The sequence below is a fragment of the Etheostoma spectabile genome, chromosome 18 (assembly GCF_008692095.1).
Source record: "Etheostoma spectabile isolate EspeVRDwgs_2016 chromosome 18, UIUC_Espe_1.0, whole genome shotgun sequence".
NCBI lineage: Eukaryota > Metazoa > Chordata > Actinopteri > Perciformes > Percidae > Etheostoma > Etheostoma spectabile.
Genome location: NC_045750.1, coordinates 7350858 through 7374556, shown reverse-complemented (window position 1 = coordinate 7374556; position 23699 = coordinate 7350858). Strand labels below are relative to the sequence as shown.

Below are 23699 nucleotides of genomic sequence, written 5' to 3'. Positions count from 1 at the left end.
ATGCTGCCCTACAAAGGCACTCCCACATACACATTTACACACACACATATATATACACACAGTGTCTTCGCCAGCCAGATGTGAGAAGGATTAGCAAAGTTGGCAGTCAGCACAGAGCTCCTTATCCACTGGAGCTAATTCACTTTACTACGCTACCTCTCCCTCTCATTCTCTCCATCAATCTTTGTCTCCATCTTCACCTTATGATCTCTCTGTCTGGCTCTCTCTTCTTGTATCTATCTTCACCCCTATCTACCTTCTTTCTCACCCGTTCTCCTCCTCTCTTCTGTTGTTTTCGGTTCCAGCAGGAGCTCTTGATTTGCTTTGTCAGGCAGGTGAAGTTGTCTTGGAGAGCGTTCCATGCCTCTGGCGGTTAAAGTCCTGTGCTGATAAAGGCATAGCGCAGGTTTAGATTCAGATTTACCCTGGGAACGTCTGAATGATGCTGGTGAAACTGGAAGGTGGAACTCAGCTAACAAGCTCCAATAGCTTCCTCCATTGGGAGTGTATTTATGGCCCAAGGGTTCTACGTTCCCCAGCTCAATATCCACATTAAGAAGACCTTTTAAAGGCCTTTATGTTCTCAGCAATGTTTTTTTCCCTCGGTCAAATGTTTGATGTATGTTTCTCTGGGTCGGTTATGTTGAAATCACCCCTACAGCTCCTTGTAACCTTTTGCAGACATAGAGTATTCTTGGCTTTAGAGATTGATATCTCCACAGTGGCTGAATAGATTTTCACCGTTCAAACTGCATTTCGAATGTCCATATCACTTTGTTCGTTTGCATTATGAACTGCTGGGACAGCCCTTAACCAAACTCTCACACTTTGGTTTTTCTATGGATTGAATAAATGAGCTATACATATGTTAATTAGTCAGGTTTAAAAGGTGCTGGGAGGCAGATTTTGTTACCTTGGGACAGAGCCAGGCTCCCTGTTTCCAGTCTTTATGCCAAACTTAGTTAGCCAGCCGCCGGTGGGTGCTTCATGAGAGTGGTATCAATCTTGTCATCCAACTCTCTGCAAGAAAGAAACCAAGCATATTTACCAAAATGTTGAACCTTTCTTTAAAACGCTGTTATGTCCGGGCCTTAAAGGAGGATATTGTCTCCACAGGGGTTTAAACCTGGGTCACCCAGTTGAAGGACAGCCATTGTGATGGCCATATGTCACACAGAGGATACTTTTATCCAGAGCAGCTCACAGTATGGTGAGTGCATACATCTTGTGTGTAATTGGCTCCGATGGGATCCTCAAAAACAACCTTCCAACCTGACCTCGGATGACATGGCCTAGCCCACGCTTTTGGCTAAATCAGAGCCAATAAGGTCTTAAAATACTGTACCTGTGGAAGTACCGGGTGATTTTGGAGGACAGGAGGTAAAGTATAAGAGCATATTGTAAAACTCTGGGGACTGAGAGATCATTTTTCAAAGAGGACCTCACTGGAAAGTGATCATGCTCTCTGAAAATCACCAAAAAGCTGCACCAGTTAAGGGCAATTACTGTAATTCACTAAAGGTATGGCAAAAGCCCAGCATATAAATAGTATCATTTATCAAAAGGTACAGCTCCAGGTACATTGAATGCAATTTTGGGGACAACTGTAGCAGTGACGGATAACAAGATATTAGGTCTGCTTTATGATAAATCAATAAACCCAGAGGTCACCAAGCTATCAGCACAGAGGGAACATTGGTTCTTTTTTTTGGTATGGCTTCCATTGCTTGTAATTTAATGCTGTTTTCAGCACAGTAATGATTAAAAGATGAAAGCAAAAGAAATTACTTCTGTGCATTGACATCAGTGATTTGTAGTCACTGCAAGAGACAGAGCTGTTGTAGGAGTGAAAGCACACATTTCTTTTTTCATTCAATAATCTATTAGTCTCATGTGCTATTTGTTTTCCTGTTGTGTTTAATGGCCACTGGTCATTGTAGAGGTCAACTACTGGTTTAAGGGTTCAATTCATTCTAAAATTTGCTTCGGGGCCAGTTTTTCCTTGTTGTTTTTGTCTTTTATGTTGTTTGTTTGCTGTTCAAGTAATTTATTTTTAGATCTATCTCTTGTTTGGCATTATCACAGTTAATTTCATGGGATGAAGACAAAAAACAAAAAAAACAACTTTGGACATTGCAGTATCCAGATATGAACGAGAATATTTTAATAAACAAATAAATGCGGTCCCATTTTTAATTTTAGAGAAATATTGTTTTCTGTAATTGGGGCGTTTTAGTCCTCTTTAGAGTTGACAGTAAAGATTTAATAGAAAAGGACATGTACCAAAGGTCCTGAGTCAGGGTGCCTTACAGTTACATGGTGAACCTGTTAAACACCTGGGCTGCCCTTACAACGCTAAATGTTGACCTGCAAAGTCAATATTCAAGTAGTGTCTAAACAACCATACTGCAAAGAAGTATACATGTTGATTAATTTGTGCCTTTGTTCACAAGATGCACTGCCCTGGTTGTGTGTTACAGCAGGAAGTGTATGCATGTGCTGTAAATACTGTCCCCGGGTGGGAATAGTGTGCTACTTCAGAAATCCAGTCATATAACAAGTCAAGGCCAGACTGACCTTAAAAATGTGACGTTAGAATCTGATTTGGGTGAGATTTCACCAGCCGGTTCACAACTGCCACAGTTACCGGCAGTTTCACACTGAAGAGACTCACGCTAACACATGTCATTTAGACTCTAGACTCTAAATTATGTCATCTGAATAGACTGGCCCTGATGCTGCACAGTGTGAGGTTACTTTATGTTGAGATTTTTTGAATAGACATGAGACCAACATGTTTAGTTCAAGCCAATCTGACCTAAGAGCATTAGTCTTTATTATTTATTTGTCAGGGACAATGCAGCGCACATTATTACATACATAATTATTACAGTCAAGGCCGACAATGTAGATGTGTAGATGTGTTGCATGAAAGGTTTCTAGCCAATAGGCTAAATTGCAACCCCAGACCCTGGTCAGGCCTTTCTAAAAAAGATTGTACAAATACAATTTTTTAAAAGTGAAGTGAAGACTTCAGCAGTGTTGGACAATTAACTTAACTTTCAACAAAGAATGCAATCACATTACTTTTTACTACAATTTAAGGATTATTCCAAAAGATTAAATATGCAACATGATACATGTCCCTTCATTCAGCCCTGCTGCTGCACATCTAGGTGAAAACTGATCTTGGACTGTTTAGCAGGGATGGCAGCATTCTCACCAGGATCCATAACAGGACAATGCTCTTTTACTAACGATTTGTCAGTGGCACAATTGTGTCATGGTATGTTACCTAGCTATATAAAAACCTTTAAAGAAGCTTTTATTTTGCTGCTGGTTTTAAGTGGACGCCCTGACATATTTTCACCTTCAACTCAGCAATTTTTTTTTGCTGGGGTGTGAAGGATGGCTGAGATGTCATTCAATGTCTGAATCTGTCATTTTGTTTCAACGGTGTGTGTGTATGTGTGTGTGTATGTGTGAGACAGAGAGAGAGAGGGGGGGGAGGGGGCTTCAACATTGAATGGAAGCAAACGATGGATAGCTGACAGACTGACATGCTGTGTACATGTCACCACATCGCCATATGAAACTGAACGATATCTGTGAGGAGTTGTCAGGTGTGTTGGGTTAAAGAATTTGTCACCCTGTCAGCTGTGTGTGTGTGTGTGTGTGTGTGTGTGTGTGTTGTAACACAAGAAGGTAGATAGTTAAGCCTAACCCTAAAAAAGAAACTTGAAAAAACTGGGAAAACAGAAACAAGAAAAGAAGGATGGAACGACCTGTGGAGAACCAGACACCTTATTTACACATACACACACGCATGCATGCGCACACACACACGCATGCACGCACTCACACACACACACACACACACCACACACACACACACACACACACACACACACACACACACACTTTATATTTTAACAATTACAAATTCAGACACAAGATTAAAAAACCATCTCCTCCAGCCCAAAGGAGAAGAAGATAAGTTTTGGTTTTTATAGTTTATTTCCCCCATAGGCTAATTAGACAATTTCCACAACAAAGATAAAGTTCACACACATTTATGTCACAAAAGACTGTATTTTACAATAATGCCACACAGCAAAAATGTAAAACAGTGTTATATTTCACCATTGTAACTTAAGAATTTTACTGTGCTTATATTGCTGCAGAACATGCTTTGACCAACTCATTACTAAATCAATAATTGACATTTGACTTAACCATTTGAACCGTTGTTACAGTAATATGAAAGAATTATTGCTGCTTTAAGGACTAGAGTAATCATGCACTCATTATAATACACAAATGATTGTAAAGGAGAGCTTGCAACTGTTATTCTCTTCCAAACAACCTGCTTGACCTGTCCATTTATCCATCCATCTACCCATCTGCCCTTCCACCCATCCATCCAACCAACCAAGCACCTATTCATCCATCCATCCACCCATCCATCCATCATCCATCCATGCACATACTCATCCATCCATCCATCTATCATCCACAAATCCATTCACGTATTCATTCATCCATCCATCCATCCATCCATCCATCCACCTACCTACCTACCTACCCATCCATCCATCCATCCATCATCCACAAATCCATTCACGTATTCATTCATCCATCCATCCATCCATCCATCCACCTACCTACCCATCCATCACCACCACTCCATCATCCATCCATCCATCCATCCATCCACCTACCCATCCTTCCATCTATCATCCCCAAATCCATTTACGTATTCATTCATCCATCCATCCATCCATCCATCCTACAGTGCTCTCACCAGTCTTTTCACTGAACAAATCACACCAGACACACTACAGATGACCCCTAGACTCAGTATACACACATCTATGAGTTGGTCCCTCACAGTGAGGCGACCCCACTGCAGTCTGAGGTGAAACAGGCACGGCAGTATGAGTGTCATGGCCGCCCCGGTTACACTGCCTGTCAAACCCATCAACAAGGAGAAGCTGGGGACTAGCAGGGCCAGTAGGTATGATGTCATCAGCAAGGCGGTGCGGACCAACAGGGCCGGACGAGACACACCTCGACCGACATGTTTGGAGTTTGAAGGGACATCTGTCAAAAATATTGAAGCAGAGAAGTTGCTTGCACATGGAAATGCAACTTTTGTTTATGGGTTGCTCTGTTATTTTGCCAGTTGCTTCTATGTAGATGTGTTATCAGCCTCCAACTTACTTATTTACAGTATGGCATCATATTAAAAAGGACCAATTAAGAGAGATTATTTACTGTAAGAATTGATTGTTGTGCTCTAGTGGACAGAGAAGCTTTAAATGACCTTTGCATTTGCCCAGTAAAGATCATAATTTTAACCACATTACATCACTTGGGCAAAAAGTAACGTGTTGTAATGTGTTACTTCATGATTCACTGTCCTGTTGCCAATTAAATGTATTGACAGTGAACACATTAGCAATTAATAAGTGTCCTTGATAAATCAGCTCTCACATGGCAATAACTGACATAAGATCTTTGCTGGTTTTCTGAGTTATACAGGCTTATTTTTGTATAATTTGTAAGGTTTAATTTTATATGTTTTGCTAGTTTTATTGGACTACATTGCATGTGCATCTGTCATGATCAGCCCTTAAAGCTATAGTGTACAACTGTTTATGTTATTGAACGTTACATTCACGCCATTGCCAAATGAGTTGATACAAGGCTAATTAACTCTTTCAGCTCCAAAAAACTCTCTCTGTACTTCTCAGTACCTTTGCGCGCAGAAGCTAGAGTGAAGATAATTACCTCTTCTGAAGAATCCATATCATGTTTTTCTAATCCTCCGTGGGGGTGGAGCGCAATCACCAAGACTTGCGTCGTGCAGATGCAACGACAGTGTTGTTATCATTACTTGGAATTTCTCATGGGGACGACAGAAATCACGCACTACAGCTTCAATTGATCAATAAAGTATTTTTGATTCTGATTCTGATTAATTGTAGATTATTTCCTCTGTTTTTTAGTTGCTAGTTTGACTTTTTAACTACACTTACATCCTCCTGGAATATGTAGTTTTTCTCTTAACATAATGCTTAGTTCAGCAAAACACACTGTGTATTTCCTCAACAGTTTTAAAATTGCTTTGTTGGTCACCTTTAACCATTTATTTTTCTTGTGAACCATCATTTTTGGTAGTTATGGATGCTCAATACCAGTATGTAACATAAGTAGTAATACGTGAGCTACGCAAACTTTTAATAGAAAGTCAACTGGGAGCTCATGCTCTTTTCTTCAAACTGAAACACCCGCAGAGATACCCATCAGGAAGTCTAACCACAGTTTACCACTGTGGACCTCTGGAGCCTCTATTAAATGTCATGCTCAAAAGAAACCGGGCAGTTTGAGAAAGTAAAAATGTCACTGATTCACTTTCCTAACACTATTTTCATTGACGAACCAGGGAACCTCCAGCCTTCTTCAGGCAACTGCTGCTCCACAGAGTATTACGAAACAGCAGCTTCCTAAGGCCATGTATAATTTACAAATCAGTCATTGTAACGTATCAAATGTAGATCTACAGTCACAATGTTAACCATTGCACCTTAGATCTTTAATAGATGACCTGAAGGAACTGTTACATAATTAATTGTGGACAATTCCTTGGGCAAGGTGAGCGGTTTGAATATAATTTAGAGCTGTCAGTATTGCTCACCTCCAAGCAGACAGGTTTGTAGTATTTCAGCAGCAGAGTAGAATGGCAGAGGGTAGGACAGCAGGGCTTTAGCCAGCAGACACAGGTTGACGAGAGGTCGGAGGTCAGAGGGTAGGTTGTCTGTGATGACCTCACTGGTCTCTGCGCCCCATGTTAATACGGCCTAATGGACGAGGGAAACAATCAATGCAATCAGTCAATCAATCACTCCATTTTATCCATCCTGTGATTAAACCTGCTGCTGTAAGCCAGATGTTGAGCCAAATGTTTTATTTCTGTCTCAACATTTTTATTATATATTTAAATATTTTTTGGGATATTGCCATCGACACATTTCAAGTATATTTATTTATCTCTATGTTACGATATTTATTTAAGCACAAAACTAACTTCTGTTTCCTTAACACCCCTCAGAGGAATCACAAACTCTACAAACAACTCTATAAACCCAATAATGTCATTAAATTTCAGGAGAATTTGCCGTGTCATACAGTATGTCACTAACCAGTAAAGAAAACAGAGTTTTCATGATGCAAGCAGCACCGTGGGTCCATCCCAGCATGGCATTGAACTGCCCTCTGTCCTCCATACTGCCCTCTAGAGGAGGGAGGAAGATCTGAGAGGTGTAGGAAAAGATGATGACGCCCACAGAGACAAGGAAGTTCTCCGGGTCCACAGACAGAGACAAAGTGGACCAGGACCAGCTGCTGGCTCGACTCAGACAGTACAGCATGACCAGCAGACTGACACGGGGTTGGAGACAACAGGAGAAAATGAGAAAAGATGGTGCTCCATGAATGAAACATCTAAAACAAATGTATTGATATTTCTTTCATTCATTTATTATTCAACATGTCTTTGCACGGAAGTTCCATACTGTATATTAGCTGTGTACTCTCAATTACACAGGGTAATAAAAGCTCACGTCCTGCCTAAAGACACACAGGGAAAGCAAAAGAAATATATAAATGATAGAAAATAAAATACCACAAATAAAAGCAGAAATCAACAAAGGGACAGTCCATTTTAATTGCATTAAATGAAATAAAATACTGATGTTCAAATACTATTAATACTTAACCATGTACCTCCAATTTTTTAAAAAGAAACTGAATTAATTGTCCCTGTATGGTTAGAAATGATCCTACTTCTTGGTCAAATGAACAATTAAAAAGACAAAACTCATGAAAGGTAGACATTTTGGAGATACATGGACTCAGGATAGTGACATTGTGTTTTTCTGAATAAAATAGGATACATAATCCTTAATCATGTCACTGACTAAAAGCACAGTAACAACTGTTTTTATTGTGCTTTTAATCATTTGGAAACATCTATAAATCTAAAGAAAAATGGACAAAACGTTTTCCATTTGGTGATTTGAGCGAACCCCTTGAGGAATTCCAAGGAATGACAACAACACTGTCACTGCATCCACATAGCGCAAGACACCCCCCCCCCCCCCCCCCTTTTACTGTAAACATAGCCATACTGAGAAGTACAGAGAGAGTTTTGTAGAGCTGATATCCTTAATCAGCTTTGTAGCAACTCATTTGGTAATGGCTGGAATGTAACGAATGTTCATTAATATCAAAAAGTTGCGCACTATAGCTTTAAGCCTTTGATTGGTAGGGGATGAACCAAGAAGAAAACTGTATTTGCACACGACTTAATATCCAAAGAATACAGAAACCAGAGGGATCCAGGACCCAAAGACCTTTAAGACCCAGCTCCATTTTCTAGAGACACCTAGCATGAGGAATGAAATGAAACAACGAGCAACAGCAGTGTGCAGCAGATGGGAGCAGACAGCATAACCAGCAGCAGCAGCTGCAACATGATCACAGGAGTGAGAACGAGAGCAGATTATAAAGGCCACTTTGTTGTCTTTACTTAATATGATTGTGGAATTGATGCTGATCTGCTGATTGATGCAATCACCTGATCAGTATGTGAGCCAGGGAGCACAGCAGGCTGAGGGTGGAGACTGGTCTGAGATCAGTCAGCAGCAGGCAGGGCAGAAGGAACATCAGAGACACCAGAGAACACACTGATCGAGGAACAGCCATCCCTGATAGACTGTCAGACAACAGACCGGTGGAGACGACCAAATACAAGGTGCACGTCATTAACAGTTCAATGACCTGGAATGAGAAAGAAACACAGTGTGTACTTCATGCATTTCCCGTGGGAAAGAAACCTGTCCATCTATACTATGCATGTACATTTGAAAAATGTTAAAGTAACCTATTCCAGTATAAGAAAAGTGTTGAGCCTTATTTTATAGAAATGTGCATAGCGATTTTGCATAATAAAGAATGCGTGTGTGTGTGTGTGTGTGTGTTACCTGAGACACATTTACCATCCACCCTCCCAGTCCAGGCCAGTGGGGCCACAGTCCTTTGCAGCAGGCCTCCACTACGTCCTGGTAGCTGTGCCGGACTCGGACCCTTGACACCAAGCCTCCACTGAAAGACACAAACAAAACTCAAACGCCATGGTTCTGCAGAACACATTCCAATTTCTCTCAGCTGTGGGAGTGGTGTTTTTCTGACCGGCTCACCACTGCTGAATGAACGGAACAACATGTTTGTGTATCCATTACTCTCTACTCTGTGTTTGCACCAAAATTGGGGTTAGATTCCCCCGAGGAGTCTCAATACAAGAGAAGGAATACATATGGGGACAACTCAGAAATGATAGTCACCTTGGCTGAAGATACAGAGAGGAGAGCCCCATCTGCAGAAACGTCAACTAAACCAACAATGACTCCAAGAAAAACAAAACATCCCAGTACCGAACACACTGCTCTTTGGGAAGCACGGCACAGAAGTGCTACACAAATTGCATAGTACATCTGTTATAAATAAAATAGAAAGCGAATGTAGTGATAAAGTGATTTTATATGGTAAAAGTGATGTAAACTGATTGTAATGTGATATTGCACTTAGCTAATTGGCACCAAATTAATAAAACATGATAAAACATACCTTTGTTCCTCTTCATATAGACAGGCCACCAGGATGCTCCCTGTGTGGTTACACACCCAGGCTGACAGAACCAGCAGAACTAGACCCACGTAACCCGACTGGACCAGAGCGAAGGGTAAACCCAACACGAAGATGCCCTGAAGGTAGAAGAGAGAGATGGGAAGAAAGAACAAAGATGGGTTGGTTTGTGAAGGAAGATCCCAGGTAGTTGAGTGGTGAAGATAACAATTGATCCAAATGAAAGAAACAATGCTCATAACATAATCCCTTTGATATTTTCCATTACCTATCACTTGGATTGGTTTACAAACTCACAGGTGCTTAAAGGCTAGTGTGCAATAAAAAGAATCACAATAATTTAAATGATAAAGAAATTAATAATGAAAATTCTAAACAGGACAAGTCCGACCCACAGAGTGTGTTCTGTCTTATTTTGAAACGGTCACAGTTTGGTTAGGGTTAGGCACAAAAACCACTTGGTTAGGATTAGAAAAAAATCATTAGTTAAGTTGTGGGATGTAATCAGTACATTTGTTGCGTTACTGGCAGTCCCGTGCAAACGTACTGTACATACTGTCATTACGCATGTGACGGGGAATTTGACAAAATTCCGTTTGCTCTGCACAGTTGAAATGACTCGCCATTTACTTTATTTTTTAAACTGGACACAAACACCAGTCTCTTTGGTGTAAAGTCCTGTTTGTTTGATCTACTCCTGGAAGGCTAACTAAACAATATTGCCGATGGTTTAAAATTGAGTCTTAGTTCCTATAAAGAAGGGACAAAGATGTCAGATCTTTAACTCAAAGGTCCCATGGCATGAAAATTCCACTTTATAATATGGCAATAGGGGTAAACGAATCCCTGGGTATCCTGCTCTGCCTTTGAGAAAATGAAACCTCAGATGCCCCCCCTCAAATGGTATTAGGGGACCACTAAAGTCTGTATAAAAATCCCCCCCAAAAAACATGTCATGGAACCTTTAACCAGTCTCATCATACTGTATGATGCTCATTTTCACCTGTTTCCATAAGAAAGAAAAAACCCCGGAAATTGTTAAAAGGTGTAAAATCTAAAACGTTGTTGCAAAAAAAGAGGGAACAGTAAAGACTAAAGAAGGAAAGGAAGCAAATAAGAAGAAAGTGTTCACAGTAGAAGAGAAGATGAGGATGCGAGAGGAAAGTTTTGGCGTGATGCCTGGAGAGATTGAGGATGCAGGAGACCAGCAGGAGCAGAAAGGAGAGTGGAGGGAGGCGACTGCCAGGGAGAGGAGACAGGAGAAGAGGGAATGGAGGCGGGAAGTGGAAGAAGGCAAGTCAAGAAAGAAGCTATGAGGAGAGAAGGAAACAGAGTAACGGGAAGGGGAAGGAGAGGAGCGACCTCACAGAGAGCAGGAGGTTGAAGGAGGTAGAGGAGGAAGACGAGGGGAGATAGATCAGAGCAGGCAACAAACTACTTTGATGGAGCTGCTGCGTTATGAATGTTGGAACATGGAGATACACACACTCACTGAGAGAGCTATGGAGGCCCATCATAGACACACTATACACACACTGTGGATGTATACAAAGACAAGCACACATACTCTTTCTTTCAAGTTACTATTTTGAAGCTGATGTCTGTTTAGGCATGCTGATAGAGCTTTGATGTTCAAATGGAGCTGCTGGGGATGAAAGCAGTTTGACGCTCAAGTATCTGATTTCATCTCCCCCCCTCTCTCTTTCTCTCTCTCTCGCCCTCCACTTCTCTTTTTCTCTGTGTTTTTGCCAGCTAATTCCTCATTGGTTACTCAGAGCACAACTTGAAACAGGTCCCAATCACAAGCGCGCACAATGAGAAAGATGATTCAGCTTCATCGTGCCAAAATCGGACACCCGAGACACCTTCAACATTTGTTTACTCAGGGCGTGTTGACCTTTTTCTTACCTTAAACTTATATACTCAATATTGGCCGCCGGAAAATAAAGATTACATTCACTGCACCTGTCTGAACTTCCCAGGTGCAAGATTTCAACATGCACGATATTTTATGCAAGCACATGCCCTGGGCACAAATAAGTGATGGAGAAATGTCTTTCCCCACCATGAGGGGACAAGGTAGAGCAGAAGCGACCAGAAACAGACAGGTTTGACTTTTTAATAACAGGACATACATTCTCAAAAGTAGAATTTGCTGCTATTGTCCGTCACATAGAAAATTTAATAACTTTATTCTCTTCTGTTGGTTGCTATTAAATGCTACGCCCCTTGGGCTGTGGAAACTTGTGAAAGGATTTAAAAAAAAACAATTTTATAAAGTAAATCATTAATTAAAGGGGTATTCCAGCAATTTAGTAAAGCACGTCCATTCATTTGTCTGACTCACAAGGCAAGAATTATAATTTTTTTTAAATATAATAAAAATCAAAACAGAAATGTCCTACTTTTATTCCCCAGAAAGATAGGTTCTTACATTTCTGATAATGCGACTGGATAGCATATTTTGTTAAAATTGCCTTTACAACACCTTCACAATGGTGTGTGGTAAATCAAGGTTAGGTCAGCAACAGCAGTTCATCATCAAAACAAACAATCTGAAGATGTCACCTCGGCTTTGGGAAATTATAATGACATGTTTCTTATGACAATAATAGTGGAGCTGAGGATGGTTATGACCAATGAATAGTGGTAAACATGCAGTAATGAACTTTTTTAATACATAACCAGCTGTCTTCATTTTTTACAGGGTCTCGGGACGTATTTGGCAGCATGATGAACCAAATAACTTTTTCCTGCAATCTTTTACAAACCAAAATGGGGACATTCTTTTCAGCCAGTGTTTGGGTTTGAAAAATAACCAATTTGGAACTTGAATTCCCTACCCATTAAGGTAAAATGACGCTCAAAGCAAACCATCATAGGCAGTAAAATTGATTTCAATTTGTCCTCAGTGTCAGAAACGAAAAGGTTCATTTCTCTAATCTGCCATGAAGACGTGCAAAGAGGAGCTGCCTAATTAAAAGTCAGGCGGGAATTAAAACTGAGTTTCAGAATATTCCCAAGTCGGGAGCCTTGAGAGCTGGAACTGGCTTTGTTTTGCATTGTTGGCAGCAAATTTGCTCTCTAATAAAAACTTTATTAAGCTGGTCATATAAGGCTGATCATACAAGACGGTTATATCATAGATAAATTGGCATCAATATACTGCACATCCACCAGAAAATACATATTTTCTTTTTAGCCTTGATGGGAGATAAAAAAACTGATGTTCTTTTTCTCATTAATAACCTCTGAACAAATGGATTTGTCATCATGACACTGATCTGTGTTTATATATCAGATAGTGTACATTCTGCGTCTATTATTGTTACTGTGTGGTCATCCGTCACCGTCTGAGGTTTTCAAGCACACGGTGAATCGTCACCTTTAATGAAAAGACTTCTTTCTGCTACGTGAGTCATCCAGTAGTCACCTCAATTTAACCTATCGGTGACCTCAACCAAAGGGATTACTGAGCAATCCATTTGGTTAAGGTTCCTGATTACAGTGTGCTGCAGGTAATGAATAACCTATAAATCATTAAACCCAACAACCCCGGAAAGAAGCCGATGCTGTTTAAGCAGAGTTTAAAAAAAAAAAAAATAGAGTAGTAAAAAAAGAGTAAAATATTCAGATATTTAAATCACAGCGTGGTTTCAAGGAACAGATTTATTTAAATAAAGATGTAAGCTTTGAAGGGACATAAGTAACAAATGATAGATAGAATGGGCAATTTAAACCTGTAATGCAGAGTATATCACAGTCTCAGATATTGTGCCCTGTCTGGCACAGACATCTGATCTCTAATTACCTACAGGAACAAATGAAATCCTATCTCTCAGATAAATAGTCTAGTATCAATAAGCCAAGCACATAAAATACTTCTTTATCTACTAAAGATCATGTTGGTATAGGTTGGGGGTGGCGAACCTGCGGCTCTAGAGCCGGCTCTTTGCTTGTTCCTGTGAGGCTCTGGGCTGGGGGCTGTGTCTATCGGTTGATTTTTGATTTTAAATTTTGAAACATATTTCAGATAAGTTAATAAAATAAATGCAGTTGAATGCAGCTGCCAATACTGACAATGCATTTGCCGAAATTATTTTAAAATGAAAAATAATGCAGTTTTGAGTTTTGAGGACAGATTCTGCAACCTGAGGTAAGAAAGCAGCCAGAGATCGCCTTCCTCATTAACCCTTTCACTGCTGAATCAGATTGTTTGGAAGCCCCTTGAAATGAGTGAAAGAGTTGCTTTGAGTGGCCACAAGCGAGTTCAAGCAGGACCTGAAAAGGATTGTGGATAACAAAGACTGTCAGGTTTACCACTGAGTAGAAAAAAAAACACCCTGCGAAAACCGTTATGTAATATGTCATTAGATCTGGAAATCAGTGTTGTTTTTGTAGTGTGAAAGTGCATGTGTTGTGTGGCTTTTTGCTATGGTCCATTTTTTTTGTGTCTCTTTGTGCTTAACTGGTTGGCCACGCCTGGTATAGGTATTTGTGTACTGACAACAGTGCTAACATGAATTACAATCTGGGTTTACAGCAACGTGATGCAAAAGCATTTGATGTAAATTTACCTTAACTCCTGAAGAAACGTGTTTGCATGCGTGTCTTCAATGTGTCTTCATTGTGTATATGTGTGTGTGTGTGTGTGTGTGTGTGCTTTTTGTGTATCTGAATGGTTGATCTTTGCAATGCTGTCCTTTTCCAGACGGTCATACACTCAGACTCATGCGTATACTGTATTGATGTTCTTCATGGACCCAGTAACGCACTCCAATTACACTAAAGTCATTCAGTCAAAGGACACATTTACAAGAGTGCAGCAGTTGAATACAGCTCAGCATTTACAGCATAATAAGCTATTAGCATTACCGACACGAGCACACACTGTGACTGGGAGCTTTACATTTTTTATATTAGTCACACTTTATTTGATTATGCACACTGCAGAGTGCCTGACAAACAGCCTGCAAGACCACAATGCATCGTTTAATAATATCAAAATACAGTGGGAGCAGATTAACTAGTCTGCATGTTTAATGCTTTTTGAATGTATTGTGCAGCTTGGCGCCTAAGCAGTTGGCATTTACATTACATTTTACATTTGCATTTTGCAAGAGAGACAGAGAGAGAGAGACAGAGAGAGAGAGAGAGAGAGAGAGAGACACACACACACACACACACACACACACACACACACACACACACACACAAAGTTTTAGAGAAAAATGAGGAATGACTGCAATAAATATGAAACCAAGAACAGTTGCACTTGACAACTGGATTGCTAGGCTATGTTTCACTTCCGAGATTGCTCTGGTGCTGCAGGAAATTCTGCCGGATGCATGTCTTTTCCGTGTCCTTCCGCTTTCTTTGAGTTGGCATTTTAAACTCCAGTGGATTTCTGAGGACTATGGTTAACTGCTCCTCAGATCTGTGCAGTGTAAATCCAGACAGCTAGCTAGACTCTCTGTCCAATCTGAGCTTACTCTTGCACAACTATTTTGCAGCGGCTCTGTGCGGAGTTTGGCACCGCCCATGACGATTCTGATTGGTTTAAAGAAATGCCACAAAACCAGAGCATGTTTTGCTCCCATCCACGAACGCTGTGTGGAGTAGCCAGACCCTCCTTCAGGGTGCTTGGAGGAGGGTCTGGCAAAGCTAGATCAGGCAACGAGGAACCCTTGTGTTGTCTTCCTGTCGACCATGCAACTTTTTCTTTCTCTGGGTTAAAATGTAATTAAACGTTTTTCTTTTTACGCCGTCTTTTTTGACACTTTTCGCTTTTCCCAATGATTTGGTTACTTGTTTTGACATTTTTGTTGTTTTCTTCTATGCTATTTTTTGCGTTGTTTTTACCCCCAACAGTTTTAACACCTGTTGAAAATGGGTAAAATTTGACCCGAGGATAACAGGAGGGTTAAAAAACTTTGACAGACGCGTATAAATCCGCTGGCATTGTTTAGTTATGTCGGTTTCAGGTTTTATGTCATTACATGAAACGTTACATTACGTTCATCTGGCAGAGGCTTACATCTTGGTGACTCCCCCACATGTAAACATTGGGAGCAGTTTGAGATTGCGTCTTGCCAAGGAAACTGGAAAAGAGTTCAAAGAGGGATAACCCTACAGAGACACTGCGATACATCAACGATACATCGCCAATGTGTCCCTGAGCAAGACACTAAACTCCTAGATGCTCCAGAGGCATGCAACCTCTGACATATACTGTATAGCAATTGTAAGTCTCTTAGGATGAAAGCATCAGCTAAATGACATGTAGTTAAAAAAAAAAAAAAGACTTCCTGGAAAGCAGAAAAACATACAGAATTCATAAATGTAACAGAATGAAGGTATAGTTTGGCAATGGTTCACATTGTCCTGACATTGGTGTGATTTGAGGTTAATGCATGTATACTGTATAAGTGTACCTGTATGGCATTTGTGACGTTCCAGCCAGCCTCCCAGGCGGTGATGGTGAGAGTAGGTTCAAGACCAGTTCTGGGGCTCTGAACTGGATTAGCCAAACTCATCCTTCCTCTCGCTTCTTCTCTGCTGGCACAGACCGGAGAAGTTCCCTTTACAGCTTCCTCTCCTTTCCTTTTCTTCTCTACATCCTCAGAACGTCTCTGTTTTTGCATATTCCCTCTAAACAGCCTGTAGGATCCTCTCTTGTTCCTCTGGTTCTTGTTGAAACTCGGGTTCTCCTCAACGTTGCTTCCTGTTTTGTCAGCACGCATCTCAGAGGATCTTCTTCTTTTGCCATAACTCTTGTTTTTTTTTAACCAATCAGAGTCTTCAGCAGAAACCGCTGAAGTTATGGTGATGGTTCTGGGTCCAGTGGAGATTGCAGTAGCTCTGGTTTCTTTGAAAGCTGGACTCTCCTGCAACAATGTGCTGGTGCATCCTGGGATACTCGGATTATCTTGCTCAGTCTGAGATAGACTGTTGCTTCCTAATAATGTACCGTTTTGTTTGGTGTCATCACAGCTTCTGTTATTTTTGCTTGTGATGTTATTCTCACCATAGGTCCTGTTCAATTCATCGCTGTGGGTCAGAATCAGCATCTCTTCATCCTCCTGAAACAACCTGCTAATCAAAACCACTTCATTTAATTTTGAGTTCATCGTTTCTGTGCCCTCATCCACTACATTAGAATAATTTTATTAATAGGAAGACCCATTTCTATGAGGATGTGGTTAAAACAGCTAACACTTAAAAAAATTACACCGTGCTGGGGTAAATTGTTGGAACGTTTTAGAGTTCATCTAAATCAAAGCAGCAAAAAATAAGATATATTGAGAACAACATTAACTACATTAATTACATAAAGAGAACAAGTACTTTTTTGTTGACTATTGAGTTAGTATTTTTGACTCCCACTCTAGAAAGTAAGAAAATTCAAGTTGAAAGGCGCTATAGACACACTTCATTAATTAATTATTTTTTTTAATGATGTGTTAATGCATGATGTCACATGTTAGTGCAGGTAGATATTTGTGAGGAATCTAAAAAATATTTATTTACATGTTCCTAAATAATATTACTGATACTACTACTACTACTACTACCACTAATAATAATAATGATAATAATCTGTGTCAATTAACTTAGCAGATAGCAGATATACTGTACTCTACATGACGCTCATTAACATACTATGTTCAAAATCAACACAAAACAGTTTTGTTGATTATAATATGTGTTTATCATTGTATAACTACATATTCAACATGTATTCAATAATACAGTAAATCTATAAATGAATATATCCCATGATGTGACTCACCTTGTTGTCCAGTCTAGGTGTAGCCTCGATAGTGCCCAGCCCCACAGAGACCCAGCACTACTCCAGGGCTGCCGAGAGCTCCGAGCCCAGCGAAGAGAGCCCATCTTCAGCCTTCTTGTATGCGGAGTCAGCCTCCTCGCATCTGGAGGTCTAAGGGTCTGGGGGAGCTTGCTGGACACTGGACATGTAAACATACTCAAATTCTTACACACACACACACACACACACACACACACACACTGTAAAGAAACTGCACACACACCAGAGCCACACAGACAATTGCACAAGCACACACGCATAACGACACACATGCAGGTGAAGTGATTGACAAGTTGGTGAGCTGTAACATTATAATATAGAAGTGTTTTCAGCAATGAAGGCGTAAACAGCTATTGCCCTTTACAGTGTGTACTTATAAGTGTCATTCACTTTTATTTTGTGCAGAATAAAACATACACCAAATGTATTCTCAAAAAAGCAATGCTCTAATTAAAATTGTTAACCTACATGTTGAGATGCTTGTGTTTTTGTGACTGTATGTTATTGTTTAGCAACCTTCGCAATACACACCAGTAAAAAAACAAATTCAGCTAGTTTCACATTTCACTTTAGCAACCTTTCAAACAACGTTCTGAGTTTAGTATGCAAACCTATCTATACAAATGTAACGTATTTAAATTGTTTTCCCCTGTTTTATGTCTCTGTATGTATAATTGGCTGGGTTTTTATGAATGATCACATAAGGCTTCTTCAGTTTTGCCCCAGACTGTGGTGAGTTGTGCAGGGCAGCAGGAGGAGCCACAGAACAGTTGTGTAACTCACTGGACCAAAAACTTCTGTCCAACTTTTGACTTCTTAATTATTCTGTGCTCCATTTCATTGTTGTTTCTTTTCCCTTCTACGGTCTTTGTTTGTGGTAGCCAAAACAGTACTGATGCAATTCTCCATTTGCTTTGTAGCATCTGAAGCATTTTGAAAACTGCTCCAGTTCTGCCGCACACTGTTATAGTATACGCTATAAGCTTTAAGCTGTTTGTGGATTCAGTGTTTTAGCACATATACTTCACACTCAGGTTCACATTTTATATAAGCTGTACAAAGTTTACTTGCAATACTGCTTAAAAGCTCACTGGACCACAACAAAATTCTGTTCCCAAAAGGCCCAAGATGTAATGTTTAAAATAACATGTTACATGTTTTAATTAACTGTCAGTAACAGCACCCAACAGTTTGTAAAGTATTAGCTTACAAATTAACACAATCTCAACAAGCTAAAAATGCTTATTACACTTTATTGCATCAGAAATTATAATTATATAATTTTGGCTATACCACTGATGGAGGCCTTTCTGTGACACTTTTGATACTTTGAGTACATGTTGGTGCTAAAAACTATCTATCTATCTATCTATCTATCTATCTATCTATCTATCTATCTATCTATCTATCTATCTATCTAGGCTATCTATCTATCTATCTATCTATCTATCATTTCTTCCCGCCTCTTCCCCAATATTAAACGTGGGGAGGACAGAGCAGAAGAGGGGAGGAGAGAGAGAGATAGAGGAGAGAGAGAGAGAGAGAGAGAGAGAGAGAGGAGAGAGAGAGAGAGAGAGAGAGAAAGAGAGAAAGAGAGAGATGGAGAGAGAGTGAGAGAGTTTTGGTTTACTTCTGTGAAACTTTGCTCTGACGTTAAACGCAACACAGAGCTGCGCGAGAGGACTACGGCGCTGACTCTACAGCGCGCGCGGTTATCAAAACTTCAAGATAGGACAAAATGAAGCGACTCCGAGTCGTGCTTCTGACCGCGTTGCTATGGCAATGCTGCCATGCCCAGCAGAGAGGTGAGTCCTCAACAGACTGAAAGATAAGACTACCGATCGATACACCAATACTCTGCACCGCGAGAGTAATTTACCACAAGACAACACTCTAATGAGCTCCGTGTCACTCACTCGGGGCTGTTGCTCATTTCCCTTAATAAGCTAGCTAATCAGTCTACGGCTAACTTACACTTAAATAAAAAGTGTCATGTCTGACCACGAGAGGCTTTTAAACGTCCTGACATCAGTGTGATATGCAAGATAATGTCCTCATTGATCACACTTTGTTTCTATCACAGTCAACAACTCTCGCTTTGCTGAGGGTCTCTTTACTTTTGTTGATCGTTAACAGAAGAGGGCAAATCATGTGGAACCCCCTTTAATAATGACATGTTGAGTCCTATTAAAACAAACACAAAAGAGAGCTCGTGACGTTACATGGACAATGACAAATGCTTGTACGTTAGTTGTCTGTTGTTTGTGATGTTAAAGCCAGAAAACATTTCAAATCCATTTCATTTGGATTTGTTATTTTTAGACACATAACTGAAGTCAATATGGCATACTTTGACATAGATAAACTTAATGTACTAATACAGCAGACCTTAATGTCTTCTGGATTTTCCTTTTGTAGTTACTGCTTAGCCAACAGATCATTACTAGGTGCAAGGTATGTCTACCCCCTAGGGAGTCTTGTTTTTCACCTTTTCACACAGTTCCAGTGCATGAGTCAGTGTAGACTATGAACAATGATCTGTATCCTACTGGATATAGGCCATACAAATCAGCAGAAGATTAAGGCCATTTAATTTGTAAAAGAAGTTTTGACTGTGTGGCACATTGGTTTTGGAATTTACGCCGTTTGCCCAGATGTCATTTTCCCAATGACATGAAGGTCAGATTGTCTGTATGTGTTTAGTGTCCTAAATTCCCCGTAACTTAACCCCATTTGTACAGGCCCTATCCCCTGACCAATTGGCAATCCTAACCTTAACCACTCAAGGTCAAATGCCAGAAGCCCAAACAATCGGCGGGTCTTGGCGTGGCCATAGTGACATTTGGGACACTAATCTGCACGCAAACGCAGATTGTCATTGACATCTAGGTATGTAGTTTTTCTATCTGCTAGTTAACCGACTAACAGGCTAGCCCATGCGTATTCCCCTAAGAAAGCTAATAATTAGGCACAGACGGAATCTGCGGATTCTTTTTTTTTTTTTCACGGTTTTCAGCGGTGATCCAGAATCAAAATTTTGTCCTCCGATTCCCTTTGGCCCTGCTGATAATCAGTCACAACATGACTTGAAGGTTGTTCACCCAAATTATGAATATACATTTTCTGTCAATGCACTTGAGAAGAGCCATTGCTGTTTTACTTGTAATTGGTGTATTTGTGAGATTGTGTTAGGGCTGTGACATAGTCAACAATGAAAACATGAGCAACAATGCCCTCAGTGGGGTTGGGGATTGACAGCTGGGACAAAATCAATAAAAAATGGCGCACCGTAAGAGTCAGCATCTTCAAGCAAAATTCTTGATGCTTATTATTAGTCAAATTGCCCCATTTATTCCTTATTTCCACTTATTGAATGCTGTAAAAGTGGGCATTTGTAAAAGATTAAAACAAATACTTTGATACGGGAAGGTGATGGGTAAGCTGTTTATGTGTGTGTGGAGGGTTTGTTTGCATGTGTTTGTCTGTCGAGAGAAAGTGACTGTTGCTTGAAAGATGAGACAAATCTATTGCACGTCATGCTTTTTTTCTATTTATCTTCTTCAAAACATCGCCAGATACTGTTTAACCCAGGAGTGCTGTGGGACCTCCTGGGATATGCGGGGGGGGGGGGAGCTGCCATCAGGATGTGTGTGTTTCTGCATACTGTGCGTGTGTTGAGAGAGTGAAAGCGAGTAGAAAAGGGCGGTAGAGGCCATCAGCATTAGGAGCCTCATTACCAGGCGTGTCAGCCAGGCATGCTCTCTATCAGCGACGGAGGTCAGAGAGACACCAGGAGATAATCAGAAAGAGAAGAGAAGGAGTAGGAGGAGGAGGGCTGAAAATAGAGAGGAAGGAGGCTATATTTAAAGGGCCATCCACATGGAAACGCTTTTTGGTGCAGACCTACACGTTTTGCATTGTTTTGGCCGATCGTCCAAACGAATCCTGTAAACCGAGCGGGCCCGCGGGCCAAAGTTGGCAATCGGGTCAGAATTTCAAAGACTGGCTGCAGTTCACTATCGGGCCACAGTTTACCATCGGTTAGATGGTGTGATGGGGCGGGGGGTGGAGCACTATTTAGCTTCTGTCAGATCAGATTTTTATGATGACAAGAGTGAAGAAGAGGGCTGAGGAGAAGCTACTAGCTAACATGGATCGTATGAGGCATTGGCACACTGAAAACACAGAGTTTAAAAACGGGAGTACTTTTTTTACTGAAATTGAGTCTACAGCAGTATGTCTTATCTGTAAACAAAGAGTGGTTTTTCTTAAAGAGTATAATCTCCGTCAATATAAACGCTGACTGGAAGCTGTTGTTATTATAACTTAGATTTGAAATCTCTCTCAGCCGCAAAAAACATATTTATTTCTGATTGTATATTAAAGTGCTGTTTTGGTTTGAGTTCACTGCACATTTGTCCTATCTCCAAATTGTAAAATGCAACATTGTTGACAATAGATCAGCATCAAGATTGATATTGAGATACTTGAGATTTTCAAAGAGGAGAAAGGGTAAATAGGGATACAGCTGGAAATGTTCCGCCTGCTGCTGTCTCTGGTTCGGTGACTCTAATGAGGACACACAGCATTTTTGCACAATAGTCACAAGGTGTGAGGTTTTGTTTTACAAATAAATGAATGATTTACAGTAGGTACAACGGTGACTGTGTATGTATGCCAAGTTTTGTCCCGTGGCCCTCCATACTTATTAATTTTTGGCCCTTGAAGGGGAAGCATTTGGGCACCCCTGCTCTAAACGCACTGCCTAAAGATGCACTTTTTTGAAACCAGGTCCCTGAGTAAAAAAAAAATTGAAAACGGTGCCCTTGCGTTTTTGTTTGGACGGCAAAGCTGCATACTTGCGTATTGATGATGTCATCGCCACAACCTCTCGACCTCTAGCCTGTGACGTCTTACCCGGCGACCCATAACAACAACAACAACAATGGCGGACTACATGCTTGTGTTTGTGCTGGAGAAGATATTGAGCCTATTAGGGTTACTAGGGCAAAATATACTGTCAGTTTGTATACAGCGTGCAAGCTTTATGCGCATGCTCCGCCTCTTCTTCTCCATTTGTTGGTGAACTTCTGTAGCATAAACAGCGCCACCTAAATGCCTCAAATATAAAGTAGCGTGTTGAGTCATTTACAAATGGATCCGTTTGGACGCACATATTCTTGACACAATGCCAGGGAAGATGGGGGGAAAAAATTGTTTTTGTAAGTGTGGACGTGGCCTAAGAGTTGTGAGGCATTGGAGGACACATCAATGATAAAGAAAGGATGGGTGAGACAGGTAGATGGAAGGTTCAGAGGGCATAAGAGAGGATGAGGTTGAAGCAGCAAAGAGTTAGTGAAGTATTGGAAGTACACACAAACGGAAAGTTGAATGGAAATGGAAGTTTTTATACCAGTTTCCTTAGTATCAAAAAACATGCTTGAGGGGACAGAAAAGACAATTATAGCTTGAATTGATGCAGCCCAAAACTGTGTCTTCATATTGGTTTGATGCCTGTATTAGTCAATAAATGTTAAGTCGAAAAATAAAACTTCACTGCATCATCATAAAGCCAAAAAAGTTCAGTGTAATAATCAACAGAAAACAAACAGATGAAGTATAGTCTTCATTGTCATTGTTCATGTACAACCAAATTGGACGCAGGGCTATCAGTGCAAAAGCATAAGTACAAAACAAGTGAATAAGTAAATACATATAAAAGATCCTATAAAACAAAACTCTAACATAGCTTGAACAATATGAATTATTTTGCTACTGTGAAGACCTTTATCTACTTTACATCAATATGATTCTTCTTGCGATATAAGTTTTGTACTCCATTTTGAACTTTCCATCAAATGAGTGTCAGTATGATGCGTGAGACTCTAGAGCCAAACCAAACAACTATATTGATGAAAGATAGTAAATGTCAAGAACGTGGGGCTATCGGCGGGGAAAATTTGAAAAGTTATGAGAAGTTGCCAGAAAAGTTGACTTGTTAGACTCATATGTGTATTAATGTGAATGTTACCAGCCTGATTTGCATGAATGGATATGCAGTAAACTCACTAGAGACACCTGTGTGGAACGAATCCAGACAGACAGGATTGTAAACCAACTGAGGAATAAAAAATTTGTATTGAGCAAATCCATGCGACTT

The 23699-nt window shown here is 40.3% G+C and overlaps 2 protein-coding genes across 2 annotated transcripts in view; one reads left to right on the top strand and one right to left on the bottom strand.

Annotated features, from left to right (window-relative positions):
- Positions 1-4773: 4773 nt before the first annotated feature.
- Positions 4774-17604, bottom strand: LOC116706381 (vesicular inhibitory amino acid transporter). The gene is made up of 8 exons (XM_032543173.1): positions 17501-17604; positions 16143-16800; positions 9691-9827; positions 9048-9168; positions 8642-8844; positions 7206-7443; positions 6701-6863; positions 4774-5103 (listed from the first exon to the last, which is right to left on the bottom strand). The coding sequence occupies exons 1-8, from the start codon at positions 17602-17604 to the stop codon at positions 4790-4792; spliced, it is 1938 nt and encodes a 645-aa protein (XP_032399064.1). The 3' UTR covers positions 4774-4789.
- A 1549-nt stretch (positions 17605-19153) lies between these two features.
- The window catches only part of lama2 (laminin, alpha 2), a 185763-nt gene continuing 181217 nt past the window's right edge, over positions 19154-23699 (top strand). The window contains exon 1 of the mRNA XM_032543629.1: positions 19154-19344. Within this exon, the coding sequence (XP_032399520.1) occupies positions 19278-19344 (67 nt within the window). The 5' untranslated portion in view covers positions 19154-19277. The remainder of the gene's footprint in view (positions 19345-23699) is intronic.

Excerpts from the sequence above, each read along its gene's own strand:
- LOC116706381 (XM_032543173.1), bottom strand. The coding sequence starts at position 17,604 with ATGGGCTCTCTTCGCTGGGCTCGGAGCTCTCGGCAGCCCTGGAGTAGT. Across the intron at positions 7,444-8,641 it reads CTGGCTCACATACTGATCAG|TCTGCTGGTCATGCTGTACT; the intron begins GTGATTGCATCA and ends ACCCCGTGTCAG. Across the intron at positions 6,864-7,205 it reads AAACTCTGTTTTCTTTACTG|GCCGTATTAACATGGGGCGC; the intron begins GTTAGTGACATA and ends CTCGTCCATTAG.